The sequence below is a fragment of the Vipera berus genome (genome assembly GCF_964194415.1).
Source record: "Vipera berus genome assembly, chromosome: 1".
Taxonomy (NCBI): Eukaryota; Metazoa; Chordata; class Lepidosauria; order Squamata; family Viperidae; genus Vipera; species Vipera berus.
This window is the reverse complement of record NC_138202.1, coordinates 264,390,672-264,406,922: the sequence shown is the minus strand read 5'-3', so window position 1 is coordinate 264,406,922 and position 16,251 is coordinate 264,390,672. Positions and strand designations below refer to the sequence as shown.

Genomic DNA, 16,251 nt, shown 5'->3' with positions numbered 1-16,251 from the left:
ATGGATAAAGATCTTGCTGGTCCCAACTAAAAGATTCTTCTATTTGTGGAAAGACTATGAAGAAATCCCACTGATGGTAACAAGAAGAGGCAATTTTTTTTCTGCAATCAATTCCCTTTCCAGCATTCTAACAGTTGTCTCAAAACAACTGATATGAAGTCAGTAAAAAGCTATTAATTAGACAATGGGAATACTAAAAACAATATTGTAAAGTAAGTTATGAGCCAACTCATTTACAAGAGTGAATGAAGTTTGCTTAAAGGCAGATGGTTTACAGTACACCTGAAAGCAAGACTTGCTTGGAAATTAACAGTTTTTGTGAAACTTTCTAAGACTGTAATTTGTACATATCTTTGTCAAAGTGAAGAACTGCTTCAAATAATATCCATATGGAGAGAAAATCTGAGGGGAGAACAGACATGTGTGAAGGGTAGAGGAGTATCCCTTTACTGAAAAAAATACGCTTTTGAACTTTTACACAACAGGGACTATGTCATTGTGCTGTTCCTAATATTACCTGGCAACAAAAATCATAGTAGATTATACTACAAATCTCATTAAGAAAGATGAAACTTTCTTTCTCAGATTTTCAAAAGCGGTATCTGTATCTGCATGGAGGTAGAATTTCCACTCTTCCTTACTTGCTCCAGAAATGGTTGATCATTTTGAAATAGTATAAAATGCTGTGGGTCCTTTTTCTCTAAAGCAAATTATAAAGGTCATGAGAAAAGCCTTTGTAGATATTGCTTTCAAGCACATGGGGAAAAACTTTTCCAGTGCTTTTGCTCCTCCTACCTAGCCACAGGAATCCTTAAGGACTTTTTCTGTCACACAGATAAATAGGTACATAAATGTGCATATATGTTTGTGTTGGCTGCATGCATATGTAGACATATGAATTTAAAATTTCTCTTGCGCCATTTTCTAAGTCAAAACTCTCTAGATTCTATTTGTCCTTCAGGGCAGAAATAAAGATACAGACTTTCTGGAAGGAAATAAAGAGAGGCATGCTAGATAAATGAATGGTGATAGAATCACTAAAATTCATCCTGACAACACATTAGAAAGAGTTGAGAAGATGAATTCTTTTTCTCAGCATAGTCAAGAATTTCATGCTTTAGGCCAAGAATATATGTAGTGGGATACTGCTCAGATTCTACAGACTCATTTAAAAAAAAGGCAGAAAGGGACCCAGCTTAGTTAGTAGTTTGAAAAATCTTTATTCTTCTATACCACTGACATCATGCACCAAGAAAGGGGTCTGACCCTTTCCATTGCTTTGCTGGCTGCCATCTGGTTCCCCACCTCCTCTGCATCCTAAATTCCAGTACCATAGTGCCATCTACTGAGAGCCAAATAATTTGAAACTTTTTTTTTAAAAAAATACATTATTGCACAATGCCCATTTCTTGTCCTCAGGCTGCTTGCTGGAAGTTAGCACTCTTGGTATTAAATACTTTCTAATCAACATCAAAATGCTGTCACTGCTGAAGTATTATGATCAGGTCAAAAGTATCACATTCTGAGTTTAATGGGATTTACTCCCACATTATATGCAGCATTGTAGGTTCATTTAAACCAGGGGTAGGTAACTATAGCAACTTTACAACCGGTGGACTTCAACTCCCAGAATTCCTGAGGCTCAGGAATTCTGGGAAATGAAGTCCATAGGTTGTAAAGTTGCCATAGTTGCTCACTCCTGATTTAAACAGAAAGTATAGCATGCTAAGAAGACAGAATTGAGGGACCCACTGTTATTAATTTTTGCATAAACCTAGCCCCATACAATACACTGAAAATGAGTTTCCAAATTAGAGGAAATAATGAAAATCATGATTTTCTATCATACACAGCAGGCAGCATCTCCAATTCCGTCGTCTAATGAGCAGATAAAAGTTTCAGGGTTAATATGACAATTCTTAAGAAAATTCTCAAAAACAAAGCTCTTGTAAGAGTTACCAATCCAAATGAAATAATAACTTCTGTCTTGATGGCTAGCATTTGGGGGCTTTTATTTTGCAATTAATCTTCCTTACAGAGAAAAGTGTTATAACTAAATTTCTCAGTACAGAACTTCACAGACCATATATCTTAAAAATAGTATATTTGATTCCATTTTCTTGTTCTGTAATTGATTACTAGCATATATTCTGACACAGAGCAAACCGGGGACAGAAGCTTTCCATCAGATTGAGAAATACATACAAGGGTAAAATGCTAGCGGTAGAATTTACTTCCCTACCCAGTCACTCCTTCCTTCAAATTTCTACCATCACCAACTAGTAAATCTCTAGTTCAACTGCTACCATCGGACATTTTGCTCTGTAAGGACTCTTTCAGCACTTTTTGGTGTTAACATATGGCAGTCTCCTGATTAACTATCACATAATACCTTATATAATAGGTTACAATTCAAACAGATGTCATATCAAAACATTCCCATTGTTGCCACAAGTCAGGCCTGAGTCCTGGAGAATTACTTAAATAGAACTTAGGTTTTCAATATTTTAACGAGACAACTATCTGAAGTTGAAAGAGATAAATTTCTCCTTCCAGAATAATGAAATATTATAAGAAAAAAATATTTTCTTCAAAATCTTTTAATTCTGAACTTCCTTTCTGAACAAAGGGAAATTCCATGACAACCGTATTCTATCTATTTATTAATTAAATTTAGATAGCTTTTTATAGTATACTATATGCTTTTTCTAATCCAGAAATACCAAGTCTATTTAGAGTCTTTACAGTGTATGTTGTAGATAACTCTATTTTTTCTTCTGAGGCCCTCCTAAACATCCTACGTAAGCCAAAAGACCAACAGCCCCAAAAGGAAAAAAAACAAACAAACAGCCTCTAAATAGGACAAGCAGGCAGAAGACCAGCAAAACGCATACATGGACACCAACCAGCAGTCAGAAGACATGATGAAAACTCTTTAATTTCACAACATATGGACAGACTTAACCAAAGTTTCAAGTGGGAAACTGTGACCATCCTAAAAGGTAAAGGTAAAGGTTCCCCTGCACATGTGTGCTAGTTGTTTCCGACTCTAGGGGCCGGTGCTCATCTCCGTTTCAAAGCTGAAGAACCAGCGCTTGTCTGAGGACGTCTCCGTGGTCATGTGGCCAGCATGACTAGATGCCAAAGGCGCACAGAATGCTGTTACCTTCCCACCGTAGTGGTCCCTATTTTTCTACTTGCATTTTTATGTGCTTTCAAACTGCTAGGTTGGCAGATGCTGGGACGAGTAACAGGCGCTCACTCTGTTACGCAGCACTCTGGATTCGACCCGCCAAACTGCGGACCTTCTGATCGACAAGCTCAGCGTCCTAACCCACTGAGCCACCATGACCCTGTGACCATCCTAGACCAAGCCAAATCCAAAAATGCTAGAGAATTCCTGGAAGCCTGGCATTCTGACAAATTGGCCAACAATAGAAACATAGACATCAACAACAGCTACTTACTGTGCAAAAAGGAAAATCAACAAGCCAAAAAGAAAATAAAAAGACCCAAACACCTCCCCACCAGCAATCAATACCCAGATAAGCATGGATTAACACCAAGATTAACATTAGTCCAACAATCAAGAAGTAAACAATAGTCCAATTAAGGAACTGCCAAACAAGCTAGCAGTAAACAGCCCAACCAAAGCACCTCCAAGACCACTCCCACCAACACTGATAGAGCAAGCCACTAAAACGTAACCAGAGCATCCAATTCCTTACTACCAGTAGCATTGATATTACCTAGTTTGGGTAATGAAGTGTCTGCAAGAAAACAACCAAGCTCAGAGAACACCAAAGATGTCAACCTTGAGCTACAACTATTTTCCTTTATTGGTGAATACATACCTTTGACATCATTTGCCTGTTTATTGGCATCATTAAGAACCTTGAAGCTTTTTTGTAAGGCTTTCTTGGCAGCATCCTTTAATGAGCCTTCTGGACCAGATGCCTAGAGAAGAAAAGTACAGAAGCAACTATTTGCTGTACCTGAAAAGATTCCAGGAAAAAGAATCAAGAGAAATTGACTGCTTTATTTAAAAAAGCAATGCAACATAGTTGAAGAATTATGATGATTGAAAACATCACAAATTTGCTTTGAAATGTTACCTTAGATTAGTGTAATATATCATACTTGCTTTGTTATTTTGGTTTAATTCTAAAAACAGAGTCTTCTCTGTTCTTTCATCCCTAGGAAACAGAAACATGTATAAGATCTCCTAAAATTGTGGGGGAGGGGAGCCATTCTACTACAATCATTTCAAACAGGAAAACCTTTTTATGGGTGAGTCAGAATTGAATAAATTGAGACCCCAAAGTCACTCACACTTTTCTAAATTATTTGATGTAGCCTCCAGAGCTTCTCTAATTATTACCATCAAACCGTAATGTTTAATATGACAGAATAGTGAATTATTAAATTCATGTGAAGTAAATCACATTAGCTTAAAATTAGCTAATTTAAATGTAGTTATATTTAAATTAAATAAAATTAAAACTACTTTTTGTCCTTGTCCCATCTCTTCTGGAAGTATGTATGAGAAACCCCTAGATTAGCCTTTATGAATGGGAAGACATGTCATTGGCAAATTAAAGAAAAAGAACTGTAATGTGAATAAACTGATACTATTATGGACATTTAGCTGACTGCTCACTGCTAAATTTGAGCTATGTCCTAAGTAAAAGTGATTCTACTCCTAGATGGTATTTAGTAAGTACCCAGCTTTTCTAAAAGGAGTAGTGCAAGATTCATGTTAAACTTCTTCAAGTAACCATCACTGCTCATTGGCTTATAATTTATCTATAGAATCATAAAGCACCAACTCAAATTTTCATTTTCAAAAGTCAGGGATGGTAAATGAAAATTGGATTGTAGTAGATTTTTTATCCATCTCATTGTCAGGTTTGAGCTTTAAGAAAGAGTTGAATAAAGGTCTACAGAATGATGCTCAATCTTGACAACATATTTAAACTTGATTGTGGCAGTGATGGTGGACAGGATAAGATATAGTTGTCTTATATACTATCTATCATCTATCTATCTATCTATCTATCTATCTATCTATCTATCTATCTATCTATCTATCTATCTATCTATCTATACACACACACACAGAGACATACATACACACACACACAGAGTAAAATTATTTTACTTTTATAGTAAAAAGGTAAGATTTAAAGTTATTCCCATTGTTAAAACTAACAATGTCAACAATTTGTTCTTGAAGAGAGAATTACTGCCAAATTCAGCAACAGAGACTCTTGCTACATAAGACTGCATTTCTAGATCTAGAAGAGGCACTTTATCACTACCAAGGGGCTACATACAAAGCTGAATAGTATTACTAATAAATAAGTGTGAATGGTTAAGTAGCTAATAAAAAGATCATTAGACAAAATGAAATTGTTAAGACACCCAATTTGCAATATAAAAAGTGAAAAGTCAGTGTAGTCAGAACTAAAAAAAAATGAATTGGCTTGAGTCTTGAGCAGGACTTCATGGCTGTGTTACATGTAGTGTAAAATTGTTTCCATGAGATTGAATAGATCAATAGAGGCTGATATTAATAAGATAACTGATTTATCTTGATGGGTATGACATTTTACACAAAAGATTATTTAGTCTAAATTCTTTATTGAACTATCTGGTTGACATAAAAAAACAGATGATAGCAAGCATGTGATGAACGTTCTAGAGAACTGGGATTAAACACATGAATTATCTATGGAAAAATGGGAAATTTGGGTATGGAACTATGTGAAAATTCATTATGGCAATGGATTTACTGTAAAATATATTATATTGTGAATTTGCCAATAAAGGCAATATCAAGCAATAGGAGGAGGAAGGTACGTTGGCTATGTTTGCCTCCTTAAGTCATTTGTAAAAATAATAAAGAATAAATAACAAATAAATAAATATTAAATAAATGAAAAAAGTGAAAGAAGAGTCAGAAACAAAGGGCAAAGAAAGTAAATAAGAATGATTTACTGTGACACTAAAAATATGTTAGAGTATAAGCCTAGTTTAGTTAGTTATGGCAGTAAAGAAAACAATTGAAAGAGAAAAGCCTTATACACTGATTAATCTGGTTAAAAAGACTTTTTTCTTTAAAGACCACAACTAACCCAGGCTTCAAAATCATTTGCAGAAGTCCTTCTCTTGGTCCACCAGCAGAGACTTGATTAGTGTATCAATTACAGAAAGAATCTGTAAAACTAACCTGGCTACTGACACGAGATTTAATAAACTACATCATAATAGCAGTAGTTTGATTATACTTTATGATATTTATGGTTCTGTAGGTGTTTAGTAATAAACCTTATTTTAATGCTATTAACCATAAACAGGTTCTGGATGGTGATGGTTACGGCTGATAAAGCTATTTTATGGAATTCCTCCAAGAATATTTTACTATTTTGAGTAGTAAAATAGTAAAATCCTTTTTTTTTGGATAGTTTGTTGTGTGTAGAGTAACTAGGTTTAATTTGCCAAAATGCACTTTGGGCCACTGCTTAAAATTTCTTGATAGATGTTTATTAGCAGTTGTGTTAAACCTTGTAACACTAACCTATATCAATGAGCATGATAATAGTATCTGATAACTAATTGCTGAGAAATAGCAAGACACTGAAAGAAGATTATTTGAGAAAATCAAGAGATTTTCCCTTTCCCTTACCAGTTGTATGGCTTCATTGGCACGAGCTTTAGCATCTTTAGAAATTGCATCAGCTTCATCAATATGGTTCTTGATATTGCTGTAGGCCTTAAAAGCTATTGTTGCATTGAAGGAGAGGTTTTTAGCTTCATCAAGGATTCTATTAGGGAAAAAAAATATACATATTCAGCTTTTAAAAACCCAAGGGGGAATTTTAGATGCTAATTCTAGACCCATATGTATTAATGTCTTTTTGCACATAGGTATTCTCTACAGGACTCAGTCAGATTTTCTTTTGTGTAGACATGCACAGAATTTCAATTTATAGGTTGCTTCTAGCCAGGGGAAAAAACCCAACAAAAAACAAATGCAACCTGTTTGAGATTAGGCCATAGAACAAGAATACTGCAATGTCACCACATGAAACATTCATCTCATGCTAAAGAGCATTGATTCCACGCTCCAAAGTTCAAAGGACTTAATTTTGTTGGAAATTCTTTCTCTCTTATTTTTTCTATTTATCAATCAAAAATCAAGAATAATAACTGAAGTCAGTCTATTTCTTTGGGAAGATTGAGACATGGCCATCTTGCCTTGGGACAGCTTACACAAATATGATAATGGAGTTTGGGAATGTCTGTTTAATTGTCATAAAGAGTTGAAGAAGAAAATGTTTCCTCTATTTTCCCAGCTACGTAACTCTAGAGTCCATGAAAGTGAAATAACAATCTTGTTAACTTACCCATCCAAAACAGCAGATGAATCATTCAGTTGGGCAGCATGAGCTTCTGCCTGCAGTACCTTTTCTGGAAGCTTCTTTCTTATGATATCTTCAGAGAGATTGTCTATTTTACTCCTTAGCTCCTCAAAAAGTGAGTCTATTTCATTCTGAATATTATCTATGTTCTAAGAAGCAGAAAACAGAAGCATGTTTAAGTAACCGAGCGTTTAACCACTGAAATTATAGCCCCTTGTAACAAGATTATTATCCTATTATACTGAAATAAATCAATGAGCTTTATCATCCATTAAAAGTATCCTGTCACCTATAGTTCAGATTTCTGCATTTAGGATTCTACCTGCTTGGTCTCAAAGCTGAACTGAACTTTTACGGTCCTCTTGACTACACAAACTTAACTAATCACATCTTATCAGAATATAAAGTGGGATTTGTTAATTAATACAAAACTGTGATTTCATCAGCACTCTCACCTTAGCCACATTCAAAATGATATTTCTTGGATTTTATTTGCTTAAAGGCATAATGAAAAGTAATTTAGCCAATTAGTTATGAGAGGAATCCATTAGCGGAAAAGCACATTTCATTACGCCATCAACTTGTGCCTTCAGCTAGAGCACGCTGTGAAATACATTATAATTGATAAAACTGTTCTTCATGAATTTTCCAGAACCAATTCTCTATGCATAGTATTTGTTTCTGATTAAAATCAGAAAGATGGGCTAATCTAACATGGAGCAGTGAGAACACAGGCTGCCCTCTTTTAAGGCAGGAGGCATTTGCAAATTGAAGGTTTTCATCAAAATATGATGAGACGAACACAACATTGTGGGAACAGGACAAAGCAAAGAGGTTGCCTGGACATATTTGTCCCATACTTAAAAGCAGGTTAGAAAAGGTCCATAATGAGGTATAGCATATACAATGAATATGTTTAGAATATCTTCTCTCTCCAGGAAATAAAATGAATTAACTTTTAGGGTAGATACAAAGGCTACTGTCTGGTTCAATCTAAGAACAACATAGAACAAACTAGCCAAAGTTCACTTCTTTACTTACTCATACCATATAGACAGAATCTTGCCAGATTTAACCTACCGTATACACCCTGGAAGATTCTAGGGAGTGATTATTCTTAATCTCTTCTTCCTTCTCCAGGACAACACTGGGCTTCGTCTCTTCTCTCATCACCCCCCTTGATTGTGCTCCCTTCTCCCTGGGAAACTGCCCTTTCACTTCAGTCCATTACTCTATCTCCCTGTCCATAGGTGCAATCTAGCAAAGCTTTATGAGGTGCCCAAGCATTTCCTCCACTCCACCTGAAGTTGCATTTAGAATGCTTTTGGCACTTTGAAAATCGAACTTGACCTAGTAACATTATTTCCATGTGATAAAGAGTAGTTGCCTTCATGGCCCCGTACTTAAATGCAAGTCAGAAAAAACTCATAGTGAGGAATAGTATATACAATGAATATGATTAGAACATCTCTCTCCAGGAAAAAAAATGAATGGACTTTTAGGGCGGATAGGTCCAGTCTGCATTCTTGTCTCACTCCCATCTCAAGTACTCTTGGGATAGTATAGCAGAATTATAAACCCATGGAACCAAGTGACTGGAAGAGAACATTGGACATCATGACCAATCATTTAAATGCTTAAGGCCAAATTAAAGCATCCATAGGTGTCTCCATGGAAGGACAAGTGGGGCAAATATTAACATATGTCATGAAATCAACCATGGGACTTGCATACTTGTATCTGATGCTGGTACAAAAGTTGAGGCTTGTCTTGTGATGTTTTGAAACATACTTTTGAACGCATCCCAAACATTTTTAGATCCAATGAAGGGAAGTTCATTGCCTCCAGTGGTGGGATTCAGCCAGTTCGCACCACTTCGGCAGAACTGGTAGCTAATTTTTTGTTGCCCATGCCCAGAATTGACTTCCGGAATCAGCATCTACACAGAGAACTGGTTGTTCACATATTTGAATCCCACCACTGATTGCCTCCCTAAACAATGGGTTAGCATTATTATAGTCAATTTCCTTCCTCTATAAGAAAAATGCTTCAATTTTCCAAACAGCTCAGAAGTAACAGTTGAATTACATAGTTTACTTTTCAAGGGTCATTCTTAACTGAATTTTTTTGGGTACTGAGCATCTGACATGCCTAGGAAATTAAAGCATCAGCTTATTTATTCATACCTCATTAAAAAACACAAAGTTACAACTTGAAAAATATATGCTAATTAATTACTCGTATTTAAATATAAAGGAATCCTGCTGTTCAAACATGTCACTCTGTCATTTTAATCTTTGGAAGAGTTTTTTGCTTCCTTCTCCTCTAACCTAACATTTAGCTTGGCCATATCCTCTGTATCTCAATATACTATTTATTCTATCTGAAAATTCAAATTATATTTTTTATCACCTGCTGATTGTCTTTTATGTTGCACTGCATTATAGCCTCCACCCTTAAAACACACATCACATTTTACCTCCACAGCCAAATTCATTCCATTTGCAAGTTCATTAGTTTCACCAAGGATGTCATTTCCTTCTCTTAGAGTATTTTCTGTTTCCTGTCGTCCATTTTCTATAGCTTGCTTCTTTTTCTATATGCAAAATATAGAAACACTTGTGATTTTACATATTGACAAACATCACATTTTCATTATTATTATTTCAACCAGTGCTGTGCCAATGTTATATTTATAGATATATTTGACTATCACGTTCAATTTACTAGCAAAGGCATTTATATTTTAATTCTCATAGGTGGGGTACACTTAATAATAATAATAATAAGTTGGAAGGGACCTTGGAGGTCATCTAGTCCAACCCCCTGCTCAGGCAGGAAACCCTATACCATTTCAGACAAGTGGCTGGCCAGTCTCTTCTTAAAAACTTCCAGTGTTGGAGCATTCACCGCTGCTGGAGGCAGGTTGTTCCACTGGTTAATTGTTCTGTCAGGAAATTTCTCCTTAGTTCTAGGTTGCTTCTCTCCTTGACTAGTTTCCATCCATTGCTTCTTGTCCTGCTTTCAGGTGCTTTGGAGAATAGCTTGACTCCCTCTTCTTTGTGGCAGCCCCTGAGATATTGGAACACTGCTATCATGTCCCCCCCCTCGTCCTTCTCTTTGTTAAACTACACATACCCAATTCCAGCAACCGTTCCCTATATGTTTTAGCCTCCAGTCCCCCAATCATCTTTGTTGCTCTTCTCTGTACCCTTTCTAGAGTCTTGACATCTTTTTTACATCGTGGTGACCAAAACTGGATGCAGTATTCCAGGTGTGGCCTTACCAAGGCATTGTAAAGTGGTATTAGCTACACTTGAATAAATCACCACTTGTATATCTTCCCTGAGCTTTGCTGCACGCAAGCTCCACTTCCTCAGCCACTTGTGCATCCCCCCCGACCTAGCAGCAGCCAACCCAAGCCCCAGCATGTTTGTCCTGTGCTTCCCTGGCCACTTGTGGAGCCATTTACCAGCCTGCTTGCAAGCCATCGGGAACTTGGCAGTTTCCCTATTGGCTTTGGTTGTTGGAAATTGGCAGGAAGTTGCAAGGAAGTGCTCATTGAGCGACCCAAGATCCTCACTTAATAGTGGAACTGTGGAAATGCCATCGGTAAATGGTGCAGTCATGTGAAGTTGGGTTTTACAATCATATCACTTAGTGATGGAAATTCCAATCCCAACTGCTATTGTACAGGACTACCTGTACTTAGCACCTATCTGCAACCTCTTAAAAAAGCTGCATTTTCCCAGGAATTGTGCACTTGATTTTTTTTTTTTAGAGAAGCAAAGAAAAGAATTGTGCACTTGTCCCTCACTGCTACAATCTCACCAGTCTTGAAAAGAGGGGCTGGTTGCAAACAAGTGTTAAATCTTCATAGACCAATGCATCTTTTTGTCATTAAATCCTTTACCAGTCCTTATATAAAGAAATGTGTGTTATACTTTATGATAAAATATAAAACTATATAATTTTTGGAAAGTTTACCATGTTTTAGAAGATTAAAGTGAGGGATGAAATTAAAAAATAAAATTTCAAGTCTCTGGAAGTCATGCTTGACTTGAAGGAGACTCTACTTTCAAGAATGGCATCAACAGGGACAAAGGTGGACCTTTTCAATAGTTGTTCTCCTTCTCCGGAACAGCTTTCTCTTTGAAGTCCAAGTAGCCCCAACCCTGTTAAAGCTTCAAGGAGATCATGAAAATGTGTGTTTGAGCTGACCTTGGCAGCTGATATGTGATGAGGTTGTCACCTCTTACCATAGAACATTTTATTTAATTGAACTTTCATTATGCCCTAGTTCATTAGAAATGTTATTATTTGCTATGTTAATTGCTAGTCTACCCTTATTTATAAACCTTTTTAATGGTTGTGGGATATGCAAGCTATTTAGAGATGGCAACAACAGAAGCAGCATAAGAAACCCAGAAAATTAAATAAGACCTTCTACAAAGTTTCCTATTACAAAACACACTTTATCAGAAAGCTAATGATGCTAAAAGAAATTTACTTGCCAAACACAGTTGTACTTTTCTTTCACATAAATCAAGCCGCCTGTAAATTGACAAAGCAGATGTCTATGGATGCTGGTATTTCTGAAGCTTGTCCATTTATTTTATTTATTTATTTTATTTATTTTAATTCCATTTATATCCCGCCCTTCTCCGAAGACTCAGGGCGGCTTACAAGCTTAGCAGTAGCCTTCATTCTATGTATATGCCTGCTTATTAGGGCTTTCACACATTTATTCTAAGCTTTCACACATTTATTCTAAGCAGACATACTAGTGGGTCAAGATCTGTAAAGCCTTACAGACATTGCCTTATTCTGAGCAATTAATTTCCAGTGGTAAATCTCTGCCTGGCCTTTCCTGCTTCTTCTCGTGTTTATTGACTAAACCTTGATACTGTAACTCAGCTTTGACCATGCCTCTGCTACATTCCTCTGATTTTTGACTAAATATTGTAAGTGGTCCATTTTGGGATCCCTAGAAATTGAACGCAATTATCTCTGGACTGATTTGCATTTAATTAGATATGAATACAGTACTGGACACTTTGAAAATGATTTGGAAGAACTGCTTTGGATATAATTCAGGCTTCCAAACTACTTTAAGACATGCATTATAGATACATTTTTAAATGTTTCAATTTATTAAAACAGTAATAGACTTTTTCAGTTTGAGGCTGACACCAGAAAGAAAAACAGTATATTTTAATAAATAGCAGAGAGCTGGTTTGCTTGTACAAAATCTAAAGTAATTCTTCCAAATAATTTCTAAACAGTGTTAAGCCTTAAGCGCTCAAAGCTTAATATAATTCTTCAAGACAAAGGAAGGAAAAAAAGAAATTCCTGCAGATTTTATACATACAAGTCCCACCATAAGAAACAATTCCCCAAACAACAAAAGTGTAGCTTCCTGATTTGAAACATGGTGTCATGACACTTGATAAAAAGTATTCCAGAAGTCTAAATGATAAAAAAAATATTTCGCTTTGAGCGAGTGGAATCAAATAAACTCAAATAAAACAAATATGTTTCTACACATTTGTGTGCTATCTGTATGTATGCATTCAAGTTGTACAAAAAGTCAGGCCTCCCAGACAAATATACTATAAATTACAACATTCAGAGTGGTTGCTATTTTCCTTTAAACCCTTCCTTATTTGACATATGACCTTTGAACATTCCTAAGTATAATAACATTTTCTCTGAAAAATTTAATTAAATATATTGTGATTGGCCTATGAACCTACCCTTTGGCACACTCTCTAGTCCAGACATGTCAAACACAAGGCCCGGGGGCCAGATCCGGCCCGCGAAGTGGTTTCATGTGGCCCGCGAAGCCACCCTGGAAACAGTGAGGGAACGGCCCCCACTGCCTTGGCCCTGGCCCAGAGACCCTCCTTCTGCCAGAGACCCTCAGATCTGTCCCACTCCTGCCCAGGCCCCCATAGGCAGCCTTGATGCGAACGATGTAGAGCTGGCCACGCCCACCCAGTAGGCCATATGCACTTTAGCCACGCCCACCCAGTAGGCCACACCCACCCTGGCCATACCCACCCGGCCCCCTGAGGGCAACTGCAATGCTGATGCGGCCCTCAATGAAATTGAGTTTGACACCCCTGCTCTAGTCTATAAAGAACCATATCTCTCTCCCTCTCTCTCTGGATGGGTGTTTGTAACCCTTAGTAGTTTCTTCTTCCTACTTTAAGAGCTGATTGAGAAGCAATACTACCCTTAAGATTGTTAGCCAATGCAGCCTTGAAGCATATATATGGAAACTGCTACCATTGGATTAATATTTGCCTTTAGGCAAAACATGAATGAGACATAAACAAGAAACTGAACACATTTATCTTCATTTGAGGTTGACTTTGCTCTTACTGTCATGGCTAAGCATTTGTTAATGTACAGTATAATGTGCTTTCAAGTCATTGCAATTACATTCAAATCAAGGAAAATCATTTACATCACTTAACTACAAAAGATATATGATGGTTTGATTTATAATGTGAATTTGCATATACTGTACCCATTTTAATTCCTTACTTGACAGCATGAGAGAAAAGAAAGAGTAGCCATACTAATATTGAAGATTAATTGTCTCTCCCTGTGTGTATGTGAATAGAATATCAACATAGAGCATGAAGTAAGGACCATACAGGGCTCTAAGCGGCTTAGTTTATTTGAATTACTATACATTATATGTATTATATATTAACCACAGACTAGTAACTAGAATTTCTTTCCATTTTCTTCCTATTTCAATAATAATTTTGCTGCTGCAACTTACTCCAGATAGTAATTTAAATAATATATCAAAGATTTCACCAAGTTATATCCATAGCATTTTGGCTTTATTTTTAACTGGAAAATAAAGCTCTTTATCTTGTTCAGATGACCTCTGATTGATTATACATGAAAAAAGTCAGTAAAAGGGACTTTAAGACCAAGCACCCACCTCTACTGCTGTCAGGTTTCTTTGGTTGATTGCTGATAGTCTGTCTGCTTCCCGAATTTTATTAGTTGCTTCTCTTAACAGGTTCAGAGCATCATCAATTTTATCATGGTAGTCTGCTAGTTTCTCTTTGATTTCATTCTTTAGCTCTTCAGTTTTCTTCCTTGGCTCTACAAATAGCTTGTTCAGGTTCTTCAAGAGGTCTTCTGCTGACCTACAGCATACCATAAACAATGTTGACTAATAGTAATGTTGCAATGTTGCATTCTATTCATTCTGTCTTCTGATAGGGATTTAAAAATGGACTTAGTTTATGCAGCTATCCATTAGGACATGTTTCATTCGTATTGCTTTGCAATACTTATGGGTTTTAGCAGGAACTAAACAGCTCCTTAGCTTGTCTCTTGCTGACAGATTCAGTAGCCGGTTCTTGCAGGCATTGAGTGAGACGGAAGGTTCAAAACAGCAACATACTTTATTGAAGGTCAAACAGAACAGAAGCAACAAGGGAGCTGCTGTGCACCTATTTATATGGTTGGCCAATAGGCGGTGGACAGTAGGTTTGAAGCATAGGTTTCCTGCCCAAAGACCTACTTAGCTGGCTGGAGACAACCAGTCTGGGCCGGATAGCAACTGTTACAACATACACCTGAACTAGCACTTAGCAATTGAATGCAAGCAGTTAGCAAGCAGTGCAACAAGAGCAAACACTTACAACATATACAAAAGGCCAATACATTACAACCTCATTAATTGTTCATGCTAGGAATATATGCATTGGATTTAATTAGATCCTGAATTGAACAGTGAATCAGGCTGATACAGAAAGAAGTTGCAAATATCAAGTTCAAAGCAGAGATCCTCTGAAAGAGACTAATCTCAGCCTTTGGGCTCCTTATTGATGATTCACAGAAGAAGAAAGTCATTTCACCTGCAAAACTCTGCATTTCTGCTGAAATTCCCAGACTGATGGATCTAGTTTCTATTTCCAGTGGCTAACTTCACCAAAGACTCTCTAAACACAGTACTTTTATCTATGTAGTTTTTAAAAAAGAGCCTTTCACAGAGATGACCAAAGCTGTTGCTTCCTCAAGACTTACTGTTCTAAAATTTATTCCTAATCTCATTTTTGAGGTAATAGTTGTAAATATATCATAATTCAGGATAAAAGTAACTCCAAGAAAACTCCGGTTAAGTTTTTTTAATTAATAAAGCTGTATAAAATAGATAGAATCTTGAGGTATTAAGACTCAATGAAATTGAACACACACACACACACACACACACACACACACACACAGAGAGAGAGAGAGAGAGAGAGAGAGAGAGAGAGAGAGAGAGAGACAGAGAGAAAGAGAGTGAGAGTTTCCCCCAAAGCTGAAAGGAAATTTGATTACAGGCATAATAAGATCAATTATTATTTCATTTATATTTTCCTCTTTACCACTTACTCTAATTCATCTTGAGCTACTGCCTTTTGCACTTCCAATTTTCTCTTCCTAAGTTCTGCCATCATTTTGTCAACTTCGCTTTGTAATTCTTGAAAGCTTTTGTCAAGTGCCTTGTCTGGGATCCCAAGTGTCTCATTCAGTTTTAAAGCAGCATCATTTACATCTGCAGAAAGATGGCAAATTATGTTTGTCAACAAAATGCAAGCAGATAATGTTTAGCATATTCATTTGATTTCATTCATTTATTGAAATGTTCCTGTGATATTCCTCATGTATGGGACTAGAAATATGTCCCGTTACTCCAATAATAAATAAAGAGACAGAGGATTGGACCATAACCTATTCATATAAGCCAAGTCAATCCGAGTAGAGCTGGGAGAGATCTTGGAGGCCTTCTAGTCCAACCACCTGCTGA

At 36.6% G+C, this 16,251-nt stretch overlaps 1 protein-coding gene across 1 annotated transcript in view; it reads right to left on the bottom strand.

The window, feature by feature from the left end:
* The window catches only part of LAMA2 (laminin subunit alpha 2), a 455,074-nt gene that overhangs the window by 90,209 nt on the left and 348,614 nt on the right, over positions 1 to 16,251 (bottom strand). Inside the window, exons 36-41 of the mRNA XM_081312969.1 lie at positions 15,837 to 15,999; positions 14,389 to 14,599; positions 9,904 to 10,020; positions 7,410 to 7,573; positions 6,689 to 6,827; positions 3,855 to 3,957 (exon numbers count right to left, since the gene is read on the bottom strand). Of these exons, the coding sequence (XP_081169095.1) occupies positions 3,855 to 3,957; positions 6,689 to 6,827; positions 7,410 to 7,573; positions 9,904 to 10,020; positions 14,389 to 14,599; positions 15,837 to 15,999 (897 nt within the window). The remainder of the gene's footprint in view (positions 1 to 3,854; positions 3,958 to 6,688; positions 6,828 to 7,409; positions 7,574 to 9,903; positions 10,021 to 14,388; positions 14,600 to 15,836; positions 16,000 to 16,251) is intronic.